This window comes from Oryzias melastigma, linkage group LG9 (genome assembly GCF_002922805.2).
Source record: "Oryzias melastigma strain HK-1 linkage group LG9, ASM292280v2, whole genome shotgun sequence".
Classification (NCBI taxonomy): Eukaryota; Metazoa; Chordata; class Actinopteri; order Beloniformes; family Adrianichthyidae; genus Oryzias; species Oryzias melastigma.
Window position 1 is genome coordinate 8,047,505 of NC_050520.1, and position 24,837 is coordinate 8,072,341.

Here is a 24,837-nt window from a genome sequence, read left to right on the forward strand (position 1 = left end):
GCTGGATTTTGAAATGATGACTCCTCATTTTATTAAGAAAATGTTATATTTTCACTAAGTTTTTTTTAAATTATTATTATTATTAGTTCAATTCAATTCAATTGTATTTATATAGCCCAAAATCACAAAGGAATTTGCCTCATTGGGCTTCAAAATATGAAGAATTGTTAAAAACTAAGTCTATTTATAGCTGTTTAAAACTTGTGTTCCTTCCAAAGCAATAAAGATTTGCAATGGAATTGTAGAATATTGAAAGGCAAACTTACGAATCCAAATGCAATTTCTTTTTTGTTTATGAGCCCAAGTCTCTCTAACATGTTTCTAATCTCTGAAGAAGCTTCAAATAAATCCTACCTTGTTAAAACCCATGGATTCTCCTGGAGTTTAGGTGCTTTCTGTAAAACATAAAACACGCTTTTATTTTAAGGGCTCGCGGGGCGGAAGTGTCACGCGCCTCCCCACCGCACCTGTTTCCAGCAGTGCTGTACCTGTCCGCCTGTGCTGCTGGCCGTGGTGCTGAAACTGTGACGTACTGCATTGTCGTTCATCACGCATCCTCTCATCCCCTGCCATTTTTTGTGCTACTTTCTAACTTGCTAAGCAAGGGGGGTCTCCATTAGCAGGAGGTGCAGACAAAGAAGAGAGGCAGTCGTATTGACGGACTGGTCCTTCCCTGGAGATTTGGGGTCTTCTCACAGACAAGAGGCTGCTATCAGACAGGCGATACCATGTCCGACTTTGACAGCAATCCGTTTGCAGACCCGGATTTCAGCAATCCCTTTCAGGTGCCTCTCTCGGCTAGTTGACTTGCTAACAGATGCTAGAGACCCCATTGAGGCCAGTGCTAGTTTAGCATGTATGCTAAGTGTGTTAGCTTGAATGCTAGAGAGAATCAAAACAAAACCATTAGCCTCCACATTTACAATATCACTCATGCTTAGAGAAGCTGGTTATATGAAGGAAGACATTAAAATCTATAGTTTTGCACATTTTTTCCCTGGCTAGTTTTGTCAAAAGTGTTGTGGTAAATGTTCAGTCGAGCATTACCATTGTTGACGCTAGCTAGCAGGGCAATACTAGCTTAAAAAATCGTTTACAAACGTTTAATTTTGGTTTTTAAAAAGTAAGTTGATTGGTTTATAAAGTAAGCTGGAAATGTAGCTGAATAATTCAGAATATAATGAATTATCAGTGATGCTGGGACGCAGGTGATGCTGATAAAGCGTCTGATAAGATTGTCACAACAGAGATTGACACATATTTCTCTGCTGCCAGTTTAATTTAACAGGACATTTGTTTCTTGGATAATCTGTAATAAAATGTTAAAATATGAACCCCCACATACATCACCAACAACAACAAAAATCAGCTTTTTATGGTAATATTATATTACATTTGTTTTTGAGTGTCAGATGAAAGCAACAGGAAGTTTACCTGTGGCAAGTCTTTTATTTCAAAAATTTAAAAAAGCGTAGAATGTGATTTACTGGTACAAGAGATATTACTTTACGCTTTTTTCCCCATTACAGTTTAATCATCTTTTTAATAATCTTTTCATGTGGATTCTGCATCTGATTTTCAACCAGACTTCCCAAAAAAGGATGTGATTTTGTTATGATTAAAAAAAAATAAGTAGGAGTAAATGAACAAAGGTTATGATTTATTTAAAAAAAAGGTTTCAGAAAAAGTTGTTGTTTATGTGAAGAATTTTTGTCTTTATCTGTGTTTGTGTTGATACCAGTATAATTATAGATAAACACAATTTTGTAAATTGTACTTTCAAACAATGCTTTTTTTCTAGGGTTTTTGTTGTATGAGTAAAACAAATGTATTTATGGTTACACTGGAAAAATTCTGTCTATGCAAGGGTCTGGTATTTCAAATAAATCCCAGTTAATCCACGTTTTGATTCAATTTGATTGTGCATGTTCCCCTTGTTATCCATCCTTCCTCATAGTTTGATCACAAATCAATTATTTGTAAAATTAGTAGAATATTAAATGTAGTAAATATGTGAATTAGTAAAACACAAGCCTTAAGTGGCCTTCAACTCCTTAAATTCCTGACCTTTCTCCCCTGTAGGATCCCTCTGTGACCCAAGTGACACGATCTGCCCCTCCTGGTGGTCTGGAGGAGTACAACCCCTTCACAGACGCCAGAACGGTCAGCTTAAGTTGTAGATTTATGATCATTATCAATAGACTGCATGAATATATTTGTCCCTTAGTGAGTGACCTCATTTCATCCCTCTATCTTCCACTGAAAACTCTTGTGGCCTAATTGCAGCCTCTACTTGATATGGACTTTTTTAGTACCAATATGATTGTAATAAATGCTCTCTGGACTGCAGGCAGCACCTGGAAGTGGCCCCAAATCTGCACCAGCACCCTCCCAGAACACACAGCCTGCCATAATGAAGCCCACGGAAGAGCCGCCAGCTTACACACAGCAACAAACTCAGGTACTCACTAAAAACAGAAGGAAGCCGGACCAAATCCACTGATTCACAGCTTTTTCTTTTATTTTAATAACGGACAAGAATCTAGAATAGAAGTATTAACATAGAAACAGTATTATTAATTGATTAAAATTGGGCTATTATATAGCACAACTTTTATAGCACCTGCTGATGGGAATGTTCTTACTTTGGGCCAAAACTGACAAAAAAACAGTTAGTTAGATAAAAACTTTTTGGTTGTTTTATTTAAAAAGAAAATGGCCAAATTAGGTTTTATCAGCTTTGCTTCCTAAAATAGAGTAAATAAATCACAATGCTTTTAATGGTTGTCATTCTCATTGGTCTGACCATGACTGGTCAAAGATTGAATACTTTGCTGTTAATTTTAAAAACAGAAAGCAGCATGTCTATTCAGTAGGGTTTTAGAAATGGTGGCTTTGCCATGTTTTTCCAACAGAAAGGCTAAATCTACAGTACTGTGCGCTCGGACTGCACACACATGTTTAAATAACCTTCATTAGCTGTCTATTTGCTTTCATTTTAACTGTACAGTTGCATCAGAAGCATCTGGTTCATCTTTCCTCTTTTCTTTCATAAACTTTGTGTTGTCTGATGGCCCTTCAGCGGCGAACTGAGGTATTTTTTTATCTGTTTTTTCTTTTACCTCATTTTTTCAAAGTAAATGTACATGTTGTCATTATCTAACCTTCAGTTTACAATTGTAGAACATTAGTAATGCAATCTTTCCTCTTATTCCCCACCTCAAACCAACTCCATTTAACTCATCTGAGTGGACATTTCTTACCTTTGAGCCGTCCGTCCTCCTAGCAGACAGATGATGAGTGTTTTGGGTGTTTTCGTGCCAGGACCAGGCGCGCGCTCAAGCCGAGCTCCTGAGGAGGCAGGAGGAGTTGGAGAAGAAAGCCGCAGAGCTGGACCGTCGGGAGAGAGAGCTACAGACCCACGGAGCAGCAGGTCAGTCGCTCTCTCAGGTTTCCGCTCTGACCACCAGCACTTCATTAATCTGAACGGTCATTACTCATTAAAGCAAATCTCACGGTGTGTTACCACAGTAACAGCATAACTTACTTTATTTTTGCAGAGATGGCATTGAGTTTGTTGTTGTCCCACTCAAACTAACATTTCCACTCTATAGTTTTGGTTTAAATTGGTGCTTTAAAAAAATCATCAGATTAATCGCACTTCTGAGTTGTGATTAATCACAATCTTTCACTAGGTTCATTTTTTAAGACACTATGCAGCTTTTGAACAAAAACATGACAGAGAGAACACGTTTCTTTTATTTTTGCTGTCTTAAATTTTTACATTTATAAAGTAATAACTCTGGTATCCCAGAAGTGTAATTTGTGAGCACAAAACACATCAACAGTTAAGATAAGCAGAACTGCAAAGACGTTTATGTCTGCAGGAATATTCCAAGAAAACAAAGATACTGACTTACAGTCATAAGAAATCTGCACTTTTAATAATCTCATACCACGATCCAGGTGAATTCTCGATTCTGATTGGCTGCTGGTGTGGATGCACACCCAAAAAAGAAGTTTTGGTCAAATTCCCCAAATGTTCTAAATCACTGCGCAGGGTTCTTTAAAACGAACTTTTACTTCATGATCTGGACAAAAAAAATGGTAAGAAGTGAAAGTTTATTTAACCTATCGTGATGATCAACATTTATATCGCTTTCTATTTGAGTCGAGGTCTGTGCCGGCTCAGCGACGCCTTGTCGTGTTAATGTAACAACAGCCCGCACTATGTATAAAATAATACGCTTTTTGTGAAAAAGTGATTCAAAACAAAAAAATGACAATAACAAACTACTAAAAATCAATTGAATATTTCTTTATTTCTTAAGTGACTATGGTACAAGTGGAATAAAGCCCAACGAATTGTTCAATATAAGTAATTAACGCACGCAGTGGAAGCCTGACCATCTCACGCAAAGATGGTTGCTTCAGGAAGTGTAAATATTTGTGTTAATAAATATTAACATTCCATTTTTTTAATTAATCACGTGCGTTAATGTTGACAGCCCTAGTTTAGATGAATCAGGATCACCAAGAGAATTGGAAAAAAACTGATTTTACATTTGAAAACCAAAGTAGAACATTTGAAAATAGTATATGTTTTGTTTAACTTTGAAATATTGTCCACACAGGTCGTAAAAACAACTGGCCTCCACTTCCAGAGAAGTTTCCCGTTGGTCCGTGCTTCTACCATGATATAGCTGTGGACATTCCCGTAGAATTCCAGAAGACCGTAAAGATTATGTACAACCTTTGGATGTGTAAGTGGACAACCACCTCTTCGGTTTGGTATTGTTTTTTATCAAACCTTAACCCTTTGTTTTCTCTGCCAGTCCATGCAGGAACTCTTTTTGTGAACATGTTCGGCTGCCTGTCGTGGTTCATTGTAGATGCGTCTCGCGGCGTAGATTTTGGTTTGGCCATGCTCTGGTTTCTGCTCTTCACTCCATGTTCTTTCATCTGCTGGTACAGACCACTTTATGGTGCATTCAGGTAAGCAGAAACACAAGAATTACACTTTGACACATTTTTTAACTAAACAAGCAATAGACCCTTTACATACTTTATATATTTAACATATAAAAGTGGTAAAAAGTGTTTGGATCAGAGGAATTTTTGGTGTTAAATTCTTCCAATTCTGTTCTGACTGCAGGAGTGACAGCTCATTCCGCTTCTTTGTCTTCTTCTTCGTCTACATCTGTCAGTTTGGAGTTCACGTCCTACAATCTATCGGCATCACTGGCTGGGGAACATGGTGAGTTTTACAAGTTCTCCGTGTCTTCCGTCTTCTATAACAGGGATCCCCCACCCCATCAGGTTTAATGTCGGGAACCTATTTTCATTAACGGAGTTGGCATTTTCTTACTTTAAGCTTCCTGTTTCCTGTTTCAAAATAAAATGCTACGACATGAAATTGAGTTTAAAAATGACAATTTGAAACTGCCTGTAGATGTTTTACAGATGATAAAATTCCAATGAAAGAAAGTAATCGATTTGTAAAAGTTATTATATTAGAATAATTAAATAAAGGCAACATTACAGTTTTTTTTCTTAGAATGCCATTATATCATTGAGAGGTCAATTCAGGTTCAGATTATATTTTAAGGCAAAAATATAAATCATATTTTGTTTTTGAATTCATCTTCTCTCTTTAACGCAAAAGAAGTATTTTCTGTACTCTAAATTTCTTAACAGATACCAGCTTAATTAGAAAATTCTTAAATGTCTCTTCTACATGTTTCCACAAAATAACAACTTTATTTTATTGACTTTTTTTCCTCAGTAAAATATTTGCAGCTGGTTTAAACTTAGACTTTGTGTTTGACTCATTAAAATGTGACGCCGATTTTCCCTTAAACATCAAAGTGGAGGCTAACTTCAGCCACATTTTAGGTTTTATTTGTTTGCAAGTGTAGAATGTAGAATTGGAGCAGAGAAAGTGAGACGTTGGCCCGCCCACGGCAGAACCTGCGTCATGGATCTGAACCTTTTCAAACATCCACTTTTCTCAGAAACGCAATTTTAGTCCCGATCAATTTTAATCATGTCTTTCGTCATGAGTAAAATGCTACAAGAACATATTAAAAACACTATTTTAATTAGAGTGGGTCTTTGAGGTGTGACGGATAAATAAAGCAAAATAAAAGGTAGAAAAGTGCTATACAAGTATACGCCATTTACCATTCACCAATGACTTTTTTCTCTCCAAAAAAACTCTCCAAAGGGATTTTTTTTTTTTTTTTTATTTGTTATCTTGAGACTTTTAAATAAGCAATTATAGCAGCTACTTTAAGAAGGTAGCAAATAGACACATAACTGAGGTGATCTACTTCACGTGAGTCGAGCGTGAGTCATGGTGGGTAGTTTTCCAAAATGAAATTTCTTTCAAAACCAGAAATTAAGCAAAACAGAAATATAAGTTTCCATATGTAATTTTTTTTTGTCTATGGATAAAAAAGTGGCCGGGAGAATAGGGACAACTGCTCTGTTTGTTTTCTGAAGTTGGCTTGTGTTGCTTTTGGTTTTCCAGCGGCTGGATCGCAGCTCTGACTGGTCTGAACACCAACATCCCAGTTGGCATCATCATGTTGCTTATTGCTGCTCTGTTCACTGCTCTGTCTGTTGGCTCGCTCATTATGTTCAAAAAGGTAAGGCTCACAGAACTGCTGACAAAAGTGCAGTTTTTGTAAAGAAAATACTCCAAAGTGAACATGTGTAAATAGAATTTCAAAAGCCTTATTGTAGAAATGTTGACATGTTTACAAATCTTCTGTTTAGGTGCACGCGTTGTACCGAACCACTGGTGCTAGTTTTGAGAAGGCGCAGCAGGAGTTTGCCACCGGCGTCATGTCGAACAAGACGGTTCAGACTGCAGCCGCCAACGCTGCAGCCAACGCTGCTACCAATGCTGCTCGCGGGGCCTTCAAAGCTCATCCTTAAAGACCAACATCCCCACACACATTTACACACAGATTGTCATAATGGAGGCGCACAACTCTGGCTTGAATATTCTGAATGTCAGGAGCTCACTCTTCCCTTCATAGCGGTGAGTAGCAGAGATTAGCCAGAGTTGTTCATCTTCTCTAACATCAGATCAAAAGTTCCCGTCTCCTGTCCTCGCATCGATTAGGTAGCGATGTGCTGTGGGGTTTTATCTCTCACACTCTGACGTTCCGCTCCTCCTGTCCTCTCGAGGTGATCCCATCAGGCGTAGATTGCAGCTCTTGGATTCCCTGTTTTTGTCATGGTGACTTCCTGCCCGAAAACTTTAGTGTAGCGTTGTGAAAATCTGAACATGGTGGTTGGCACTTCGTTCTGTTTCCTCGCTGACCTCTACAGTGCGTGTGCGGGTTTCTGTGCAAATGTGTGTTTCACTTAAGAAAATCACTACTTTTTTTTTAGTAATCCAGCACTTTGACATTTAAGATCTGAAAGGTAAACCGTACCTTGTGTAGATCGGTGTTTCTATGATGAGACAAATACCATTCTCCCAATGGTAAACTTTATTTTATAAATAGGAATCTGTTGCTGTTCGTCAGCAACGCCTCTAACTTGATCAGCTGTTCTTAAATCTACGCTGGTCGGGCTCGCCCAGCAACTCCCGATTGAAAGCATGACAGCATGCGCGGCACACCTGAGCTTCAGTCATTCAGTCACTGCCTTTCTTCAGGCTACACAAGTGGCTTTTTGGGGGAATGTCTGCCTAACGTTGTCCCTCCCGGTCCTGTGGGAGATGACTGCATGTTCTAACAGCTGTGAGATGAAGGTTGGTTTTAACGGCTTGATGTGTATTTTTATTTTGAATTGTGCACCCATTAACACTACTACTCTTCTTTTTTTCTCATTCATGTAAAAAAAATAATAATGCTGCTATAGATTTTGAGCCTGTTGATTGGCTCCTCCCACCATCACATTTCCTGTTTATAATAACCTCACACGAGGAGCTGCCTTTTGTGACAGATGACCTGAACATTAACAGAGCTGCAGTCAGGATTACTCTGCGTATAAGAAGAGGTAAAAACACTAATGCTGTGTATATGTACCACACACACCTGCAGCCCATTCTCATCTGTGCTGTCAGCAGTGGCCAAAATGAACATAAAAAGAACTGGATCCACATTCAGTGATGTCACTGTAACACTTTAACTGATGTGCTGTTTCAACCAGAGGTGGGTAATTCATTTTACTTAAGTAACTTTTTTTGTTAAAAAACATTTTTACTTTCAGTTGAGTAGATTTAGAATGGGGAAAAAATAAATTATTTCACTGGAATGGGTATTTTCCTCTAGTTTGGTAAATTTATACCATTTATTCTAAAGACTTTTAATATCAGTTCATGTCAGTGTTTTTCAAAATCTCAGAAACAACAAACTTATGTCTACAATGGTCAAAGCAACGGTGTACAGGTGGCAAATCAACCTTTATTTTATAAACTGTTTACTGAATGATAAAACAATAGACAAACTTGATTTTTAATGGTTTAAATTGGCCAAATATTTTTTCTAAAACCTGCAAAAGATCAACTATTCTACATCAGTATTTATTCCAGACTTCAGTGAAAGCCTTGTTGACTAAACAAGATGATTCTCTTTTATTCCTTTAATATATCTGGAAATACCAGTTTATTTTTGCCATAAGATTTAGTCAAAGCTGCCATTCAGTGTTTTTTTTTTTGCCATTCAGTTTTATTAGAGTAAATATTTAAGCAGCTTTTACTTGAAGAGCATTATTTTGAACTAAAGCCATTAAAGTTCATTTCTGGCCATCCTGCCTGCCTCTGGTAACAACAGTGTAACAACCTGTACAGACTACCATCCCCTCACAGGGATTTGATCGTGTCATTTAACACACGCCTAACAGGTGTGGCTGCTTATCTGTGAAATGGTCCCTAAAGTGATGGGAAATAGTTTTTTGGATCGCACATTTTGTGTGAAACTTTTTTTTTTTTTTTACTATTATTTATGGTGTTATTTAAGTTGTTGCATTTCAGTTGTCTGTAGTTTTGTTGCCGTCATGGGGTTTTGTAACGACATGGTCACAGCATCAGCTTGGCTGCAAACACTGACTTTGTAAATTGGTCCTGCAAGAAGTGTGCTTGTTGTATGCGAATGTTTGATCGCGATACGTTTGAGACAAAGAATAAGCTCCCTAAAGTGTTATTCTATATCCAGAAAAGCTGTGAGAAATCTACCAAATGTCCATATGGATTTGTTTTCAAATCTTGCTTTGTGATGTGTTCCCCCGTTTTACTGCTTTAGGCTAGAAAAAAAAAACTCAAATTCACCCACTATATCACCTTGTATTTGTTCTTGAAGCGATTGTTATCTGAAGCCATGTCATGGTGGTATTTTTCTTCATATCTTTGGCGAGCTGGTCTGCAGCACAGAATATGTTTAGAGGTTTGCTGACATGAGACGACTCTGTTTTCAACTTGTGACCGTGTTACTTCACTGAACCAGAGAAAAACCTCATCCAAAAGGGACACCTGTATATTTTGTATAGTTTGATTCCTGTTATCAGTCACATGTAAAAAGAAAGTAATCCTCCCTGTCTGGCCTTTGTTGCATGTGAAATAGTTTCAGTTTTGTATATTTATGGTATTAACATGAAATAAAATTTCAAAGAAATATTTGCAGACCTAATTTTATGAAGCTTTGTATCATTTATAATATGGAATCACATAAAATATTTTATTTATTTGGATGTTCTTTTATGTTACACTTGATGTGCTATTTTTTTTTTTAATTGAGGACAAAACTAACACAAAACCCTCAAAAAGTTCTTGAAATATTCTCTGTAATATCTACCTTCTACCGCTAGGTGTCAGTGTTTCCTCTGAAAGCAAAGGTACAGAACCAGCAGTTTTCAGCAAATAACCTTCCTGAAGTCCTTAAATTATTTAATAATGATGGAGTACATACATTTAGGAAATTAAGCTTGAAATTGAATTTCTGGGTATTTTTTTCAAATCAAAACATTGTAAATCAAGAGCAGATGGAAAAATTGTAGCTTGAAAAGAGCTTATTTGTGGTGTATAAAATCTGCTGGGTCGGCCACCACCTTCCTGCTAGGCTCCATTCTGATGCATCCACTTGTAGATGACCAGATTAATGTTCTGGTTTTACTCATAAAAGTGGCATTTGACTCAAATCTCTATGGCTGTATAGTTCCAAAATCGATCTCCATTTTTGTTGCATCGTAATGTTGAGGGGTGTGAAGCTAGCAGCTAGCATGTAAACAGAGAGCTTTCAGCAGCAAGAAGGGCGGGATTGCTTACCACCACACGCCCCGCCCACAACTCAGGCAAATTTTTAATTAACAACTGCTGCTCTGCAGAAACTATATCCTAGAAAGCGACACATTTTTTTAATGCATAAATATTGGTTACAAACTGCATAATTCTAATTATAAGACCTCTGGAAACAAGTTTAAAATACATTTAAGATGATTGGAGTGGGACTTTAAGTTAAAAAATATTGTATTGCATTGCATCACATTGCATACATCATTCTTGTTAATTCAAACAAGCAGGCAGACACAGTTCATTGTCTGAGACCATTTACTCTCAGTAAAAAAAAAAAAAAAATGGACGCAAAAATATTGCACATCTCATCTACATAAAAATTAAAGCACAGGAATGGCAGCACTTACAGTGACATATGGAGCAGAAAAGTAACCAGATGCAAAAACCAGGGCAGGTGCAAAAAAAAAAAAAAAAAATCATGGGGTGCCATTAGTGAGTGAAAATAGTCCAAAAGTAAGATCTTGAAGAAAATCAACCATGAAATAATGTCCAAAAAACAAAGGTGTGGAAAAAGTGACGCAATTCTGCACCTCTGCTGCACAACCTGCATCAGCAACACATAACTCACTTACAAAATCTGCCAACTATCTCTTCTGTCATCTTTTCCAAGTTATCAAATCAGCAATCAAACGATCCGGCAGGAAAAAAAACCTGCTTTGAAGTGAGCCCCAGCTTCAGAAGATTCACTCTAAAACGTAGGAGAATGAAGGATTCGCAGGAGTTGATACTTGATTACAGACAGATGACATCTAAGTTGGGCCTGTTGATGAGAACATCTGCTTATGATTAGCGGTTTGCTGGGGTCTGCAGGTGAACCACAGGGATTAACATCATTATGAGGCTATAAACATCCACATCATCTCACCAGCAGCGCTAGCTCTGTCCTTGATCACACCACTATGTTATTCACTAACGTAATCGGGTTTATAAGTACAGTGCTTTGTTTGAGATAAGAAAACAGACTGTGGGAGCGTGACCTCGAGATCTAGAAAGCGAAACCATTGTTATTCTCCTTGCGTAGGATTCAGCAGAATTCATCAAAGGAAGCTTGTAAGACTTGTAAGTGCACTGAGACGTGCGCGAGTCCACATTACGTCTTCAGGCCGCTTTGGCTCAAAGCAGGCAGATAAGACTTTTGCCCTCCTCAATCTCCTCCTGAACCTTATCGCTGGAGGTGGCGATCTCCGCCTGTGCAGACAGGACGGCACACAGAAAGGTAGCCAGTGTTCCTCCTATCGCTGCGTAGAAAGCCCATCCAAGCGAGCAGTTAGCGGGCCTGAAGGGTGCAGCTTCAGCGCCACAGTAAACAATCACCTTTTGTGAACCCCAGCCAGCAGGGTACAGCATGAGGCCCACCATCAGCAACAGACCTGAGGCAGAGATACGGAGAGAACACACGGCAAGATGAGAGGATTTTATTCACATCGAGGATGAAACCACAGAGAGGAAAAATGGCTGCCAGGAAAAAACACGGTGACTCAACGGTGGTAAAGATTACATCAATTCTTTAGTTGACGAGGTTGAGACTTGTGAGAAGAGGACACAAACAGCTGGTTCCAGCCTTTCGGTCTGAAAACATGAGGTCAAGCAATGACCTAATGCTGTCTTAATCCCTTCATTGACACACCTGTGAGAGCCCAATGTGAAAACAAATGCAAATCAACAATAGAGCTTAAGCTGCAGCATGCAACAATTTATTCTGGTGAATTTTTGAAAAAAATACAAATTGTCAACTTGCCAAGAAATTTAAATAGTAGTACTAATTAAAAGTAGTGCTACTTATTGTAATCATATTTTCTGAATAAAAATTAAAGATGTATATAATGCAATATATGCATTAAGAACTTTGCCTCTGAACAGCAACCAGACCCTATTGTGGAACAGAAGATTAGAAAATGTGTTTTAATTTTACTTCGACAGAAAATGAATCGATTTAAGCTTAATAGATCAATAATAGGGTGGTCCATAAAAACACACAAACAAATAAATTTCATAAATTCCTGGATTTGAACCCTGCAAACCTTGACCATACAGGCAAAGGCTACAGGGTTAAAATTCCAGGCAAATCTGAGATATTTTAGAGGTTGCACAAGCCGCTTGAAGTTCCAAGACTTTTCGCTCAAATAGCAAAAGCATGTCGGTTTGTCGCAATATAATGTCTTATGTGCTGTTAGTGATCCAGTATATATGTACTCATCATACTGTCCATTCTACCACTTTCATTATATACTCCATTATATTTCTTTAATAAGCCAAAAACCACTGCACCACTTGTAGAGTTGTATCAGTTTAGCAGTGGCAGAACAGGACTGACAAAACTGTCAAATCACCAACAAAGAAAGAACACAATTATGCATTTTGTCAAATGTCTAACCCTGTAACAAGAAAACAGGCTGAGAGGAAAAGTTTTTTGCTATTCTAACCAGATCAGAAGATCAGAAACAATTCCTACTGCAGGTGATTCAACAGCACAGGAAAAGTTACCCTGACTCAAAGAAAAACACAGTTGTCAAAGGTCTTGCAATTTCTCCCTGTGAATAAGCAGTAATAGATGTATTACTGGAATGCAGCTTATGGTATTTTATTTTGATTCATATCTTATATATAATTAATAATTATATATATCAAAATAAACTGAATTTTGTGTTAGAACATTTCTGTTTTCCTTTGCATTATATAATTATTATATATATGATACCTTAAGAAATAAAGACTTTTAAACTGATGTTCTTACTGATTTATATTATCCAGCGCTTATGGTAGATGGGCCGTTTTTCTATGACATTGTGCAACCTCTAAATGTTGTTTATTTTACCTAAAAATTTTATGTGTTAACTAAAATGGGTAGTAGACCAAAATGCATTGCTCAAATTAGGTGAAAAAAGGAAAAATGTTTTTTGGGCCACCCTAATCAATAACCAATTAATAAAAGTATAAATCGATTTCATAAAGCTAATAAAGTCAGCTAGCTTGATGCTAACATTTAATGGAATTTACCATAGCATGGCTAATGCTAATGGTTGACGTAAACATACATTGCTGACTAAATGACCATATTTACTCACAGGCATGAATTTTCAAAACACTTTTAAAGGGGCCCTACCATGAAAATTCTACTTTTTGAGGTTTTAAGTGCATTATACTGTTCATTTCTCTCTGTACAGAACCACAAAGCCGTATTTATAATTCATCCATGCATTTAAGAGTAATCCTCTAAAAACCTGCACTATCAGCAGCAGCCCCTCCCATATCCAAGAAAATGAGCGGGCCGTATTGTGCTGATGTCAGCACGATGTAAATCGCCCCGACCAAAAAGAATCTGCTCCTATTGGACCGTTCCCAATTTAACACCAACACTCAATTTCTCCACAGAGCTTGTGTTGATCAGCAAAAAAATGTTTGTTATAAATGCATAATACTACATATCTTCTAATTGTGTCCACTCTTTAATAAATTCCAGCTCAATCAGGTGTTTATTACTTTAGACGGGGCACAGGGGCACAGTTGTGCAGACGTTGAGTGTATTTGTGTTGCGAATCAGTCTAGTGATGGCCAGGGCTACTAAAGGCAGATATGTGGTATGTGCATCCATCTATGAAGAAATGTGGATACTGTTTATTCTTATGGGAGAAACAAAGAAAAAAACACTCTAGGATGACGTCATGAAATGGGCGTCAGCCACACGCAGCAGCAGGCGGAGCCTCGGGAATCAAGTCGTTGTACTTCCGGGTAGGAAAGTATCATATATGATGTGATATGTGATCATGTTTTTGGATATGGTTCACTCTGAAAGGCTTTAGAAAATCATGGTATGGCCCCTTTAAGAAAATATTTTTAAAAGTAACCATTTGTGGTCTAAAGCACCGTTCTTTGTTCATACTTTGCTTATTTTTCTTGAAAAAAAGTGTAATACCATCGTGCAATCGCCACCTAGTGGCCAAACTGAAACGCCCTCCAGGAGAGGCAGAACAATGTTTACAATGTTAATCTGAATCGTGTAAGCTCAAAATTGAATTGAGTTGAGAGGATCGAAAGAATTTGAATCAAATCGGTCAGGCTCTGGAATCGTTTCTCGAAATTATTACCGATACCAAGCCCTAATTAATGGACCCTCATGTTGCAGATATAAGACAACAAGAGTCTTGGATGTTAAAGTGTGTTTGGTCTCACCTGCAATAGCCTGGAGCAGTCCGCAGATGTTAAATATGCTCTTCTTCAAAATGCTCTGAAAACACAGGCTGAAGATGGAGATGCAGGCCACAAGCCCCAGCACAAACGTCCCCGCTGCCAGAAACAACATGGCAGCCTGCCAGAATCCACTGGCAACTTCCCCAAAAGTATCAGCGTAGGGTCCACAGCTCACCCCGATGCGGAGGCAGCGGTTGTAGAGGCCGAGGGATGATCTATATTCTCCAGAGTCCACTCCGTTCCCCTCAGTGTCTGAATGAGGAGATCCCAGCAGCCAGTCGGGGCTCATGAAGGCGATGAGTTCAGAGAAGGCCACCACGATACTGAGCAGAGTCCACAGCATGGAGCGGCACGTCACAATGACATGACACATGGCGTTTGCTCTCAGACGGTTCAAACAAATCCTCAAAATCTCTTTAAAGCAAGATGGTGAGGTAAGTTCCTCGCTCCAATCTGGATGGCTGATGTTATCCCCTCAGAGCAGATGTTTCTTCTCTCAGGACAGCCTCTTCTCTCCTTCTCTGATGGATCCCGTCGTTCCAAACAGCTACAGCGCTCTAAAGCAGCTTCTTGTACTCATGGTGCCGCCTGAAACCCACAAGAACAGACATTAGAAAGTTAAAGAGTCAATCAAACTAGACATGCACAGACGGGAAAACACATGATGAATCATAAACCTTACTCATCGATCTGTGCTATTTTCTATGTCTCTGTTTTTTAATTAAACACTCATCTTTCAAATTTGCAATCATCAAGCTGTGAGTTTATCAGGAGAAATGCTTCAATTAATGCAGGAAAACTCTCCATAAACCACAAACAAGGATTGTGTGAGCTCAGGTTTATCAGTAAGAAAGCAGCCTGGTGAATGTTGGCATCACGGATCAGTGCGGAGCTCTGTTACAGCATGCCACATTTAACAAGAAAGAGAGCATGCCTGATCCTCACGACTGTGACAAACCACACAACGAGAGCTGCGTTAGCCATTCAAACAAATACTCCAGCATGCGGCCTTCAAGTTTAGAAGTCTTCAGATAACAGAGAATTCTCTGATATTTCTTACTGCTGATGTCACTATAGCAACAATATTTTGAGTGAGAAGTTTCTGCCAGCAGCTTTCTCTTAGTTTCCATCCCAGCATTTCTTGGAAATACAAGGTTTCACAGATACTTCTGATGTGACCAACCCAGAAAATATGTGAACTGGGACGGCATAACTCTGGTTTTTTATGATATCCATCTCTCACGTTCAGGAACTAACAAGGCCTGCAGAGGGAGGAATTCCAGTGAGATGTACAGGCATGAGAGTTGACGTATTAACTTTACAAATGCTTTGCTATTCCTCCTTAAAAAAAAAAGCTGTTTACAGCTGAAACAACAGATATCTAAATAAATAACAGCTTGAATTACAGCTGTTTTTTTTTCTCTGTCAGGGTGGTAAAGCAAAAGCACAACTTTCATTGTAATTCAGGCGGCGTGTTCACACCACAGGCTCACATTACAATGACGAAGCAAGTTTCCACAAACCTCAAGCCAATAAAAATGGAAAAGAATTTATAAGCCTGCAGCTTGACTTTTATTTCTGTTATCTCATTTCACAATCTGATTGCTTGTTATTGTCCAAAAAGAGCAGATGATTTATCCATCACACTTTTTTTTAACCAAACAGGACTGAACTTCTTAAAATCTTCTCATCAGGTTGAGTTCCTGATGCTTCATTCTGAACTAAAAAGTCTTCTTCCTCCTCCGGCATCAAAGACAACCACAGCCGACTCGCTGAAATCTGGATGATAGCGCACATCAGGGATGTAAGAGGCTTTTCGAGCTTCCCACTGATTTCTAGGCAGAACAGACAGATCAGTATCTCATACAGGAGGGGACATTATTTAACATTTTTTGCATACTTTACTGGTATGTTGGAGGTAAGTAATCCTCTCCAGTCTGGACAAGTTAAAGACGAATCATAAATCAGTCTTGATATATTAAGCTAAGGGGTTTATTTCCAAGGGTTTTATAAAGACTTGCTGGGCTAATGCAAATACAAGAAATATGTGTATTTTTTCTTTTTTTAATGACAAGTTTTTGTGAATCTTAAAGAGTCATTATTAAGGCTTAAGAGGTCTTAAAAATGTACACACTTCTGTTTTTAAAATGGATTTAAATTCACAAAAGCAGACATGTCTTCTAGTGTCATTGCTCTAACTTTCACTAAATCTGTCGTCTTGTTGAGGATGAAAAGTTCAGTGCATAAACATTCATTAGGAGCTTTAAATCACTCCAGTGACCTGAGGGGGGAAAAAGAGGAGATTGTGTTACACAAAACTGCTGCTCCAGCCTCTATTTAAGGTTGTGAATCCTCCCACCACGTCAGAGAAGAATGAGCTCTGACGCTGAATAACGTCTGATACAATCTGACTCATTTCAAGGCAAAACTTTGGGTTTCACTGGCCACAAAAAGAGAGCCCAATCTCTTTCAGAGATTAAAAAAAAAAGTGGCATGCCAATACATTTGAGCCAGAAAACATGACAAAGACATAAAAGCACCAGGTATGTGATTTGAAGCTGATCATATCCAGCTGTGATTCACGAAATAATTATCCTTTTTGGAGCATTTAGTTATTTGGGTATTAATTTACTTTCTTGAGACTGTTATTCCCATCAAGCAAATTGAAAAGTCCATTCTGGGATTTCCTTTGTTCACATGCTTCCTTTTGTCTGGCCAATACAAGGCAGCAGTAATTTTGACCACAACTATGCAGATGACACTCTGATTTACATTTCATTCATATCAGGTGAATCTGGACCACTAGATTCAATGTGTGGCTTTCTGCGGCTAAACACAGACAAAACTGAGATAATCATGTCTGGCCCAGAGAAATAAAGAAAAATCATTTGGCTGCACGGTGGCGTAGTGGTTAGAGCTGATCAAACAGCTAGAATCCTGGTTCAGATCCTGGCCGTGAGCTTTCTGTGTGGAGTTGGCATGTTCTCCGTGTGCATGTGTGGTTTTGTTCAAGAACTCTGGCCTAGGGTCACGCTCAAGATTTTAGCCCTAAGCTAACATTAGCAAGGCAAAAAGAGCAACAAGCAATACTGGATCAATCTGATCTAACAGTTTTGAGCCAGAATCGTAATTTACTACAGCACAAGCGTTGAACACTCATCATGTCTCACACACCTAAGTGCAGCTGGCCAGGGTGAGGAAAAGGGGAGGGGAGACTTTGGGACGCCCACTTTAGTAGCTGCATCATTAGTTTGAGCGTTTTCAAGCATCCGGTTTTCTGATCCAACGCAATTGGAATTAAGAAGTACTAAAAATATAGGCAGAATTAAAGGTACTGTCTAAACTACATCTAGAGAGGGGCATTAATGTGTCTATTTCCAGCAGGCTAGATCACTGAAATGTTCTCTGAACTCAATAGAAGTGATGTGGTCAAGCTGTGGTTCATTCTATCAGGTCCTGACTGAAACCAGGAAGTACAACAACATCCGTTCTGTTCTCAGAATTGACTTAAAAGTCCACATCTTTTAAACTATTGTAAAAATATTATTTTTATTATAATTATACAGTTTTTGGGCCAAATTAAAAAAAAGGATTGTTGATTTTAGGACATATTTTCTGCAGAGTAGCAGGAGTCCATTTGAATTCACTTTTGAGTTGTTGACAGGGAGTAAGCCTACCCTCATTTCCCATCATCCCTTTGTTTACACTCTCTCCCTCTAGCTTACAGCCCCTCTCAGTTGTGGGCGGGACTGTTGGCATACAGAAAGCCCCCCTCTGCTTCCCGACATCCTTCTGCTTACACTCTCTCCTGCCATCTTACAAACCCTCACTCCTCCAGCCTAAATGGCGAACAATATTGGAGCTATCCAACCTTACAGTTTGGAGCCAGATGGCAGCTTAGATGAGAAAAACAAAAACATTGTTGGATCTTTTTGTTTTTCAAGTGGATGCATCAGAATGGAATGGGGCAGGGAGCTTGTGGCTCGTCGACTGTAGCATTTACGTCACAGCTTTTTCAAGATGGATTTTACTGCTTCACTTGTGATTTGATTTTTTTAGTTTTTGTTCAGATTATGAATTTTGTCCACATTCTTTTACTTTGTCTTTTTCCTTAAAGCACTTAGATGATGAGTTTGAAATGTGTTACACAAATAAACTAGCCTTGGTGAAGTGGAACCAAACTCTTGAAACCTTATTCACAATAATTTGTCTACATAAAATAAATAAATAGTTTTATTTGATTACAACTGAGCTGAGTCGTTGCAAACCATCATTCTGTGAGTCAAAAAGGGAAGTGGCCTAAAATAAACAGGAAGCTTCAGTGTCTTCTCCTTTGAAGATGCTGTTCCTTTGCCCAAAGCGTCATCCTCAGACAGGATTACAGCAGTCATATCTGCGGGAGCGTGTCGTTTGTGACTCTGGGGATCTGTGGTTGTGAGGAGGAGTCAGTCAAAAATACTAGCAGGTATTTTGAAATGGGTTAATGTGGTTGAGGACAGTTCAGGGAATTCCTTCTATTATGGTCCTCGAGTTTATTTCAGGCCTCTCCACACATCAGGGCTCCCCTTATCATTATCAGTTTCCATTCTGCAGCAGCTACAATGTTTTCACACCACACTCCACATGAAGCCCTACAGCACAGCTTCTTTTAAAATGTTCTGTACCCTTAGTGATGTGTGCAAACATCTTTGCAGTTTGAAGCTGACTTGGTGACGCTTCCTTGTGCTGCTGATTACAGTCTATCCAGCCTGAGCATGGCGCTGTCTGTTAAGACTGCAGTGCCCACAAATTAGCAGCTCTGCCCCTTCAAAACACAGAGAAGGAGCCTAAACATACCTTGTTGAGGCAGTCAGAAGGCACCTTGTGAGCCATCCTGGAGTCTTACAGGAAATCTCCTCGCTCGTTCTGCATGCTCACAAGCGTGCAATCAGAGGGTAATGAAAAGTTTTTCTCCAGGGGTTTCAAAGAGCATCACACGGAAATTAGTAGGACCTCTTTATCTGTTTGACTGATCTGCACTGCAGCTTTATTTGCTGCTTCTTTTACGTGTTGCTGCGTTGTTTAGTGCGCAGAAAGGTCACCACATCCTGAAACTGATGAGAACTTTCCACTTGTTTGCTGGTTGTTGCACGGAACTCTGGGAAAGCGCTCCAGCAGTGCTTCCCCGTTAGGGTCAGCCTTTTCTTTGTGTTGAAGTGACCCCTGAGGGAGGAGTAGTTTTACACTTCACGGCGCATCAGACACTCAGAATTATGATTCATTCATAACTGGGTGATCAAAGGTACAGTGGGTGAGAGGTCTCTACCTCCCTGGTGCTTCTGACATTTTCCCTGAAGCCGTCAGATCTTTGTTACTGCCGCTCTCTCCAGATGTTTGTCACCAACGGTTAACATTTCTGGAATATATTTAAAAGCTGAAACAGAAACCAACACTTGTCACACATGCATGCAGTGAGAGCTAAATTATTTTTAGCAGTCTCTCCATCACTTGAAGACTTTCCCCTGGACAAATGTAGAAAAACAGCTATCAGTAGTTGTCTGAAGAGCAATAAAAATTTCTCCTAATGAACCAAAATATCAGTTTCGGTCAAATCCTCAGACAAAGCATCCCATTAGAGGCATAAGTGGGTCAGTCAGTTGGCCGTAGAGGAAGCCGCTGAGGAGTAACTGTAGCGTAATTGGCCTGAGATATCAGCAGCTGGTCGCATGCCAAGCTGCTGAGGTAATGAGTGCCGGTCTAATCTGAGGGGTAGGTGGGCGGGAGAGAGGTCCAGAGCAATGTTGACCCACAAAACCTGTGAGATATGACCCAAATACTCAGATAGGAAGACCTCCCACTTGTAGTGGTCCAACGCTGCTCTATTAATGGACTTTCCTCACACACAAAAGTCCTGAACCAGAAACCTCAAACCAAGGCGAACTGCCCCTTAAGCGCCTGCTCTGTTCTGGTTTGGTCAAACATCTGGACAAGCCATGAGGAACGCACTCAAACCAAAACCACACAGAAGGGTGTTTCACCATCTTCTGGGTACTAAGCAAATCATAAACCACTAATGAGAATTTGATGTTTTTTTCAGCTCTTCTAAAGCCAAGAAACCAAAAACAAACAAAAGGAAGGAACCGTACGTGTCCTCCCTAAATAACAGGACTCAGTCGGTCGAGCTTAAGGTGAAATGAGGCACAAGAAAACAATGCAGCCTGAACTTCCAGTTAATTTCCAAAGACAGGCTTTATTGTCTTTGCTTCATCAGGGTTTTGTTCAGACACGGCTCGGATCTTGTGTTGACTTGAAAACTTTAATCATTGTTATCTGCTGAGCAACAACACTTCAGCACCAACCTCCTAAAAAACTGATTTTGAAACTCCAATCATATCCAACACTGGGAGGGATGTTGAAAAGTTGAAAAGTTCCACCTGCGTTCTTCATACCAAAGTCTCAACAGACGAGAGAAACACCAGAAAGTTGCGTTTGGTCATTTACATGAAACATTCTCAGTTGCCCCACATTTAATGAAACAAGAGCCTCTCTTTTTAAAGAAACCTCTCATGCTTTAGTCAGTCAGCTTTGCTAACCATAACCATGTGAGCCGCCACTTTTGTTGCCCTCCATAAACACGGAATGAGAGAGCTGCAAGAAGAGAAATGTTTCCCATGGATGGACTTTTACCACAAGTTGTGTCTCATAGCTTCAGTCTGTGAGTGATGGGCGCCACCAAAAGCCTGTACAGTGCCTCACCCAATTAGATTCATTTCACAGACCCTGATTAAACACTATAAAACAATTCGATGACGAGGGAAAGAACGCCACGAGTTCTGAATTTTGTACACAACCACCAGACCGACAACCCTAATGACACCAAGAAGACCTAGAAATGTAAGCAAAAAGTAAACACTTCCCCTTTAACAGTTCACCAGAAAACACACAGACACACAAAAACAAACATACATCCATAAACTGAAAGGTGCCAGGCTGCGTCCACTCATCCGGAGCATCATTGCATCAGAACGCATGAATGCTCCAGCAAAGTGTCAGCCAGACTCATTTCTGTGTGTGTGCATGCCAAGAAAACCAGGATAAAATCAAGACTCTTCATGTGCACAAAGACATGCCGACACCCCCCCCCCCCACACACACACACCTCCCACTTCAACTCTCAACGACAGCCCAAAGTGCTCCTTCTCTCTTAGCGACAGGTCACCGTGGCCCCCTGTGGGCCTGCAGTTTGTGACGCACAAAAGCCTTCAATGACCCTTGTGTTTTTGTCCCTCAAAAACAGGCGCGACTGCCCGGCTCTGCTGCTGCTGCTGCTCTGCACCTGTTGTTTTGTCTTTATAGGTTTCTATGGCGGGCATTCCCGTCGTCACACATGCCAATGAGGCAGAGTCAACTGTTTCTGAGCACATCTGCCTCATCTTCCCTGTAACAAGTGTAACATTGTCTGCAGAAAAACATCTGTTTCCCAGACTGGTTGGGAAAATAAAAACTTTAAAGCTGCACTCAGACATTTGCAGCTTGTTTGGCTGCTTTCACAAGTGAGAAAACATTTAAAGACCCGAATAAAAATTGTGTTTTTGGTGTTTTAGCATGTTCTTGCTGCATTTCTGAGTATTCCTGTGCTCAAATTGTTGTGAATCGGGAGCAGCGAATTGAAAAAGATTGCATTTGTGATGTAGAAAATACACTAGTTGGGCCACAAGCTCCCTGAGCTCCATTCTGATACATTCCCTTTCATGTACATCTTCATTTTCCTCATCTGACTCAAAACTGTTCAGCTGGATAACTCCAATATTGCTTGCCATTTTTGTTGCACCACTACTGTTAGGTTGGGGTTATGGGGGCCGTAAGCTAGTGAGAGAGAGTATAAATGGATGGGTGATGGGAAGAGGTGACGGGCTTACTCTGCACCAACATTCCTGCCAGCAACTCATAGGCAAATTTCTAATAAACTACTGCCAAAATTGTGTTTAAAGTCTCACGCCGATCATTTTCTACATCACAAATATAACATTTTTCTAACTACATTTTTTTATGGCCTGAATCACAGCAATTTCAATAGAAAAATACAATTTTAAGCTTAATTTTTGTAATATTTGTCCTCCATCATCAGAAAAATGCCGCAATTCCAAAAACACAATTGTCATCGGAGTGGGTCTATAATTTATAGCTTTAAACTCCAGAAAAATCTGCTAAACAAAAGCAATCACAAGCTGATAAAGAAGAATTAACCTGAGAGAAAAAGAGCATAAAAATGATGCACAAAGGCATCATTGTGTTGAAATGATTTGGTTTAATCCTGCAGGGTGTTTACCAAAAACAGCCTTTAGCTCGATACCAGACCCATAAATACAGGACAGAGCTGCCAATTATTACCTGAAAGCATAGATTCTGAAATAAAACTGTTATCTTGTAGTTGTTACTTTCTCATGAGCAACCTATTGTTTGTGTAATGTTGTGGGAGGAAGTTTGAAACCCAAGTTATGTCTGTGAGTGAAGTGCCATGTGAACTGAAGCATCAAACTCAGGTATAGTGGCCTTATTTAACTCTTCTTCACTATTCAACTGAAAACACACCGTTCAGATCCTTAAAAATATATTCAAAGGATCATGATGTTCAAAGGAAAAAATTAACACATTAAACAGTCTGAAAGCAAAATGTAACCGGTCCTAAACATAAACTCAATGCAGAACCAGAGGCTAAATTAAGATTTAAAAAAAAAAATCTTTCTTAACTAGCTTCAAGGCAAACCTTGCTCTGATGAAAGTGAAGCAATCTCTTGCACCCATCACCTTCACTTGGCTCCCTCTGTGACATACAAGTCTACACCTGCCAAAACCTATTCTGGGAAAAAATGTCAGGTTGGGGTAATTACACTAAAGTTAACGCTAATTTAACAGCACTAAAGAACAATGCCTGGAATTTACTGAACGTATATCTTCTGAATTGTAAATTTCTGTTTACCCGTCGGTCGTTCGGTTGACAGAGATGATTTGTTCCTCTTTAACAGCGACTAGTTTGTCCTTGAGCTGAGCTTGTATAAACACCACAGATGTTTCTGGTTTTTGTTGTGCTCATGATGTAGTACCACTTCCCCTCCTGGCCGGCTCAGTGTGTCTCAGGCCGAGAGCTCCATGGGTGGCTCTCACGTAGATGGGCCTCCTCCCTGCACTTCAAGGACAGAAGGTTGTGGTGGAAAGAGGGGGGAGAGGGACGCTCCATGGACACGTCTTAAATCTGGATTTAGGACTCGGAGGCATCAGGAAAATGGAAAAAGTTGATGTGTTGTGGGATGCTATCCTACCACGTGTTGTATTTGACAAGCAGTCAAAAAATACTTCTCCACATAAGGGATAAGATATAAATACTAGAACTGGATGAAAATCAAATAAATGTGTCCTGTAAATGCTACTAAAACAGTAGAAAGTCACTTTGACGAAGGCACCCAACAGTTTGAGGAAGTTTAAGCAACATGCCTCCATAGTATGTACAGACATAAATCAAATAAATGTCAGCCTCCACAGCCGTCCACTGATGCCCACAGTGTTCCTGCTGCACGGCTTTTCACTCACCAAACTCTGCAGGCAGAACGATGAGGTCGTGGGTGTCTGCCCAGGGCAGCCCAGCTCTCCCAGCAGTCATTCACTGAAAAGCACAGCCTTTCTTCAGGACGTTTTTCTCTTTCCCTTCTCCCTCCTACAAAGCCAGCCCCCCATCTGACGTCTCCTGCAGCTCCACTCCCTCCTCCGGACACCCGCTCCCATCCCCCACAACACAGTCAGAAAGAACTGGAGAAAAGCCTCAAAACGTGACACTCTTACTTCGTTTGGCCTTTAAAGTGCAAGAAAGTGGTTACATCTTAATTTGAGGAAGTATAAACTTTATAGTAAAAACATGTTTTTAAGGGAAAAGCAAAAATGTATAATTCATTCAGAATTTCTTTCCAGAAACACAGTGTACTTTTACTGATAATGTCTATCAAAAAGAGGTTGAGTTTAATTTCTGAACCGTTATCTATTGCAAAATAACTTCCAGTGGTCTTTTAATTATGAATATTCCATTTTGTGCAACAAAAGTTTAAATATTTCTTGGATGTTCCTCTCTGAGTTGTGGGATCCCGCCCTGACTTCCCACTATCCCTTTGTTTTATACTCTCTCCTGCTATACTATAACACCAAAAGTATTCCCTTACCCATCCAAATGATCAGAATCAAGTCTTCTCATCACTTGGCCTGGCCACAGGTGTATAAAATCAAGCACGAGGCTCTCAGGAGCTCAGTGAATTCCCGTGTAGAACTGTCATTGGACGCCACCTGTGCAACAAATCTGATCATGAAATCTCCCCCCC

General features: G+C 39.6%; 2 protein-coding genes across 8 annotated transcripts; one reads left to right on the forward strand and one right to left on the reverse strand.

Annotated features, from left to right (window-relative positions):
* Positions 1-312: 312 nt before the first annotated feature.
* On the forward strand, positions 313-9,637 carry LOC112148575 (secretory carrier-associated membrane protein 1). 2 transcript variants are annotated; one of them, XM_024275804.2, is made up of 10 exons: positions 313-785; positions 2,083-2,163; positions 2,351-2,461; positions 3,083-3,094; positions 3,325-3,433; positions 4,635-4,763; positions 4,836-4,995; positions 5,156-5,257; positions 6,533-6,650; positions 6,781-9,637. In XM_024275804.2, the coding sequence occupies exons 1-10, from the start codon at positions 729-731 to the stop codon at positions 6,940-6,942; spliced, it is 1,041 nt and encodes a 346-aa protein (XP_024131572.1). In that variant the 5' UTR covers positions 313-728; the 3' UTR covers positions 6,943-9,637. The 2 variants fall into 2 exon arrangements, with proteins under 2 accessions (XP_024131572.1, XP_024131573.1); XM_024275805.2 differs by lacking the exon at positions 3,083-3,094 and having other exon boundaries at positions 316-785.
* Positions 8,939-24,837, reverse strand: LOC112148922 (LHFPL tetraspan subfamily member 2a protein). Of its 6 annotated transcripts, none has more exons than XM_024276344.2 (6): positions 24,682-24,837; positions 24,062-24,134; positions 23,454-23,655; positions 23,241-23,333; positions 14,477-15,082; positions 8,939-11,676 (listed from the first exon to the last, which is right to left on the reverse strand). In XM_024276344.2, exons 5-6 carry the CDS (start codon positions 14,865-14,867, stop codon positions 11,420-11,422), a joined length of 648 nt encoding a protein of 215 aa, XP_024132112.1. In that variant the 5' UTR covers positions 14,868-15,082; positions 23,241-23,333; positions 23,454-23,655; positions 24,062-24,134; positions 24,682-24,837; the 3' UTR covers positions 8,939-11,419. The 6 variants fall into 6 exon arrangements, with proteins under 6 accessions (XP_024132112.1, XP_024132111.1, XP_024132108.1 ...); XM_024276343.2 differs by having other exon boundaries at positions 23,241-23,328; positions 23,454-23,660; XM_024276340.2 differs by having other exon boundaries at positions 23,454-23,660.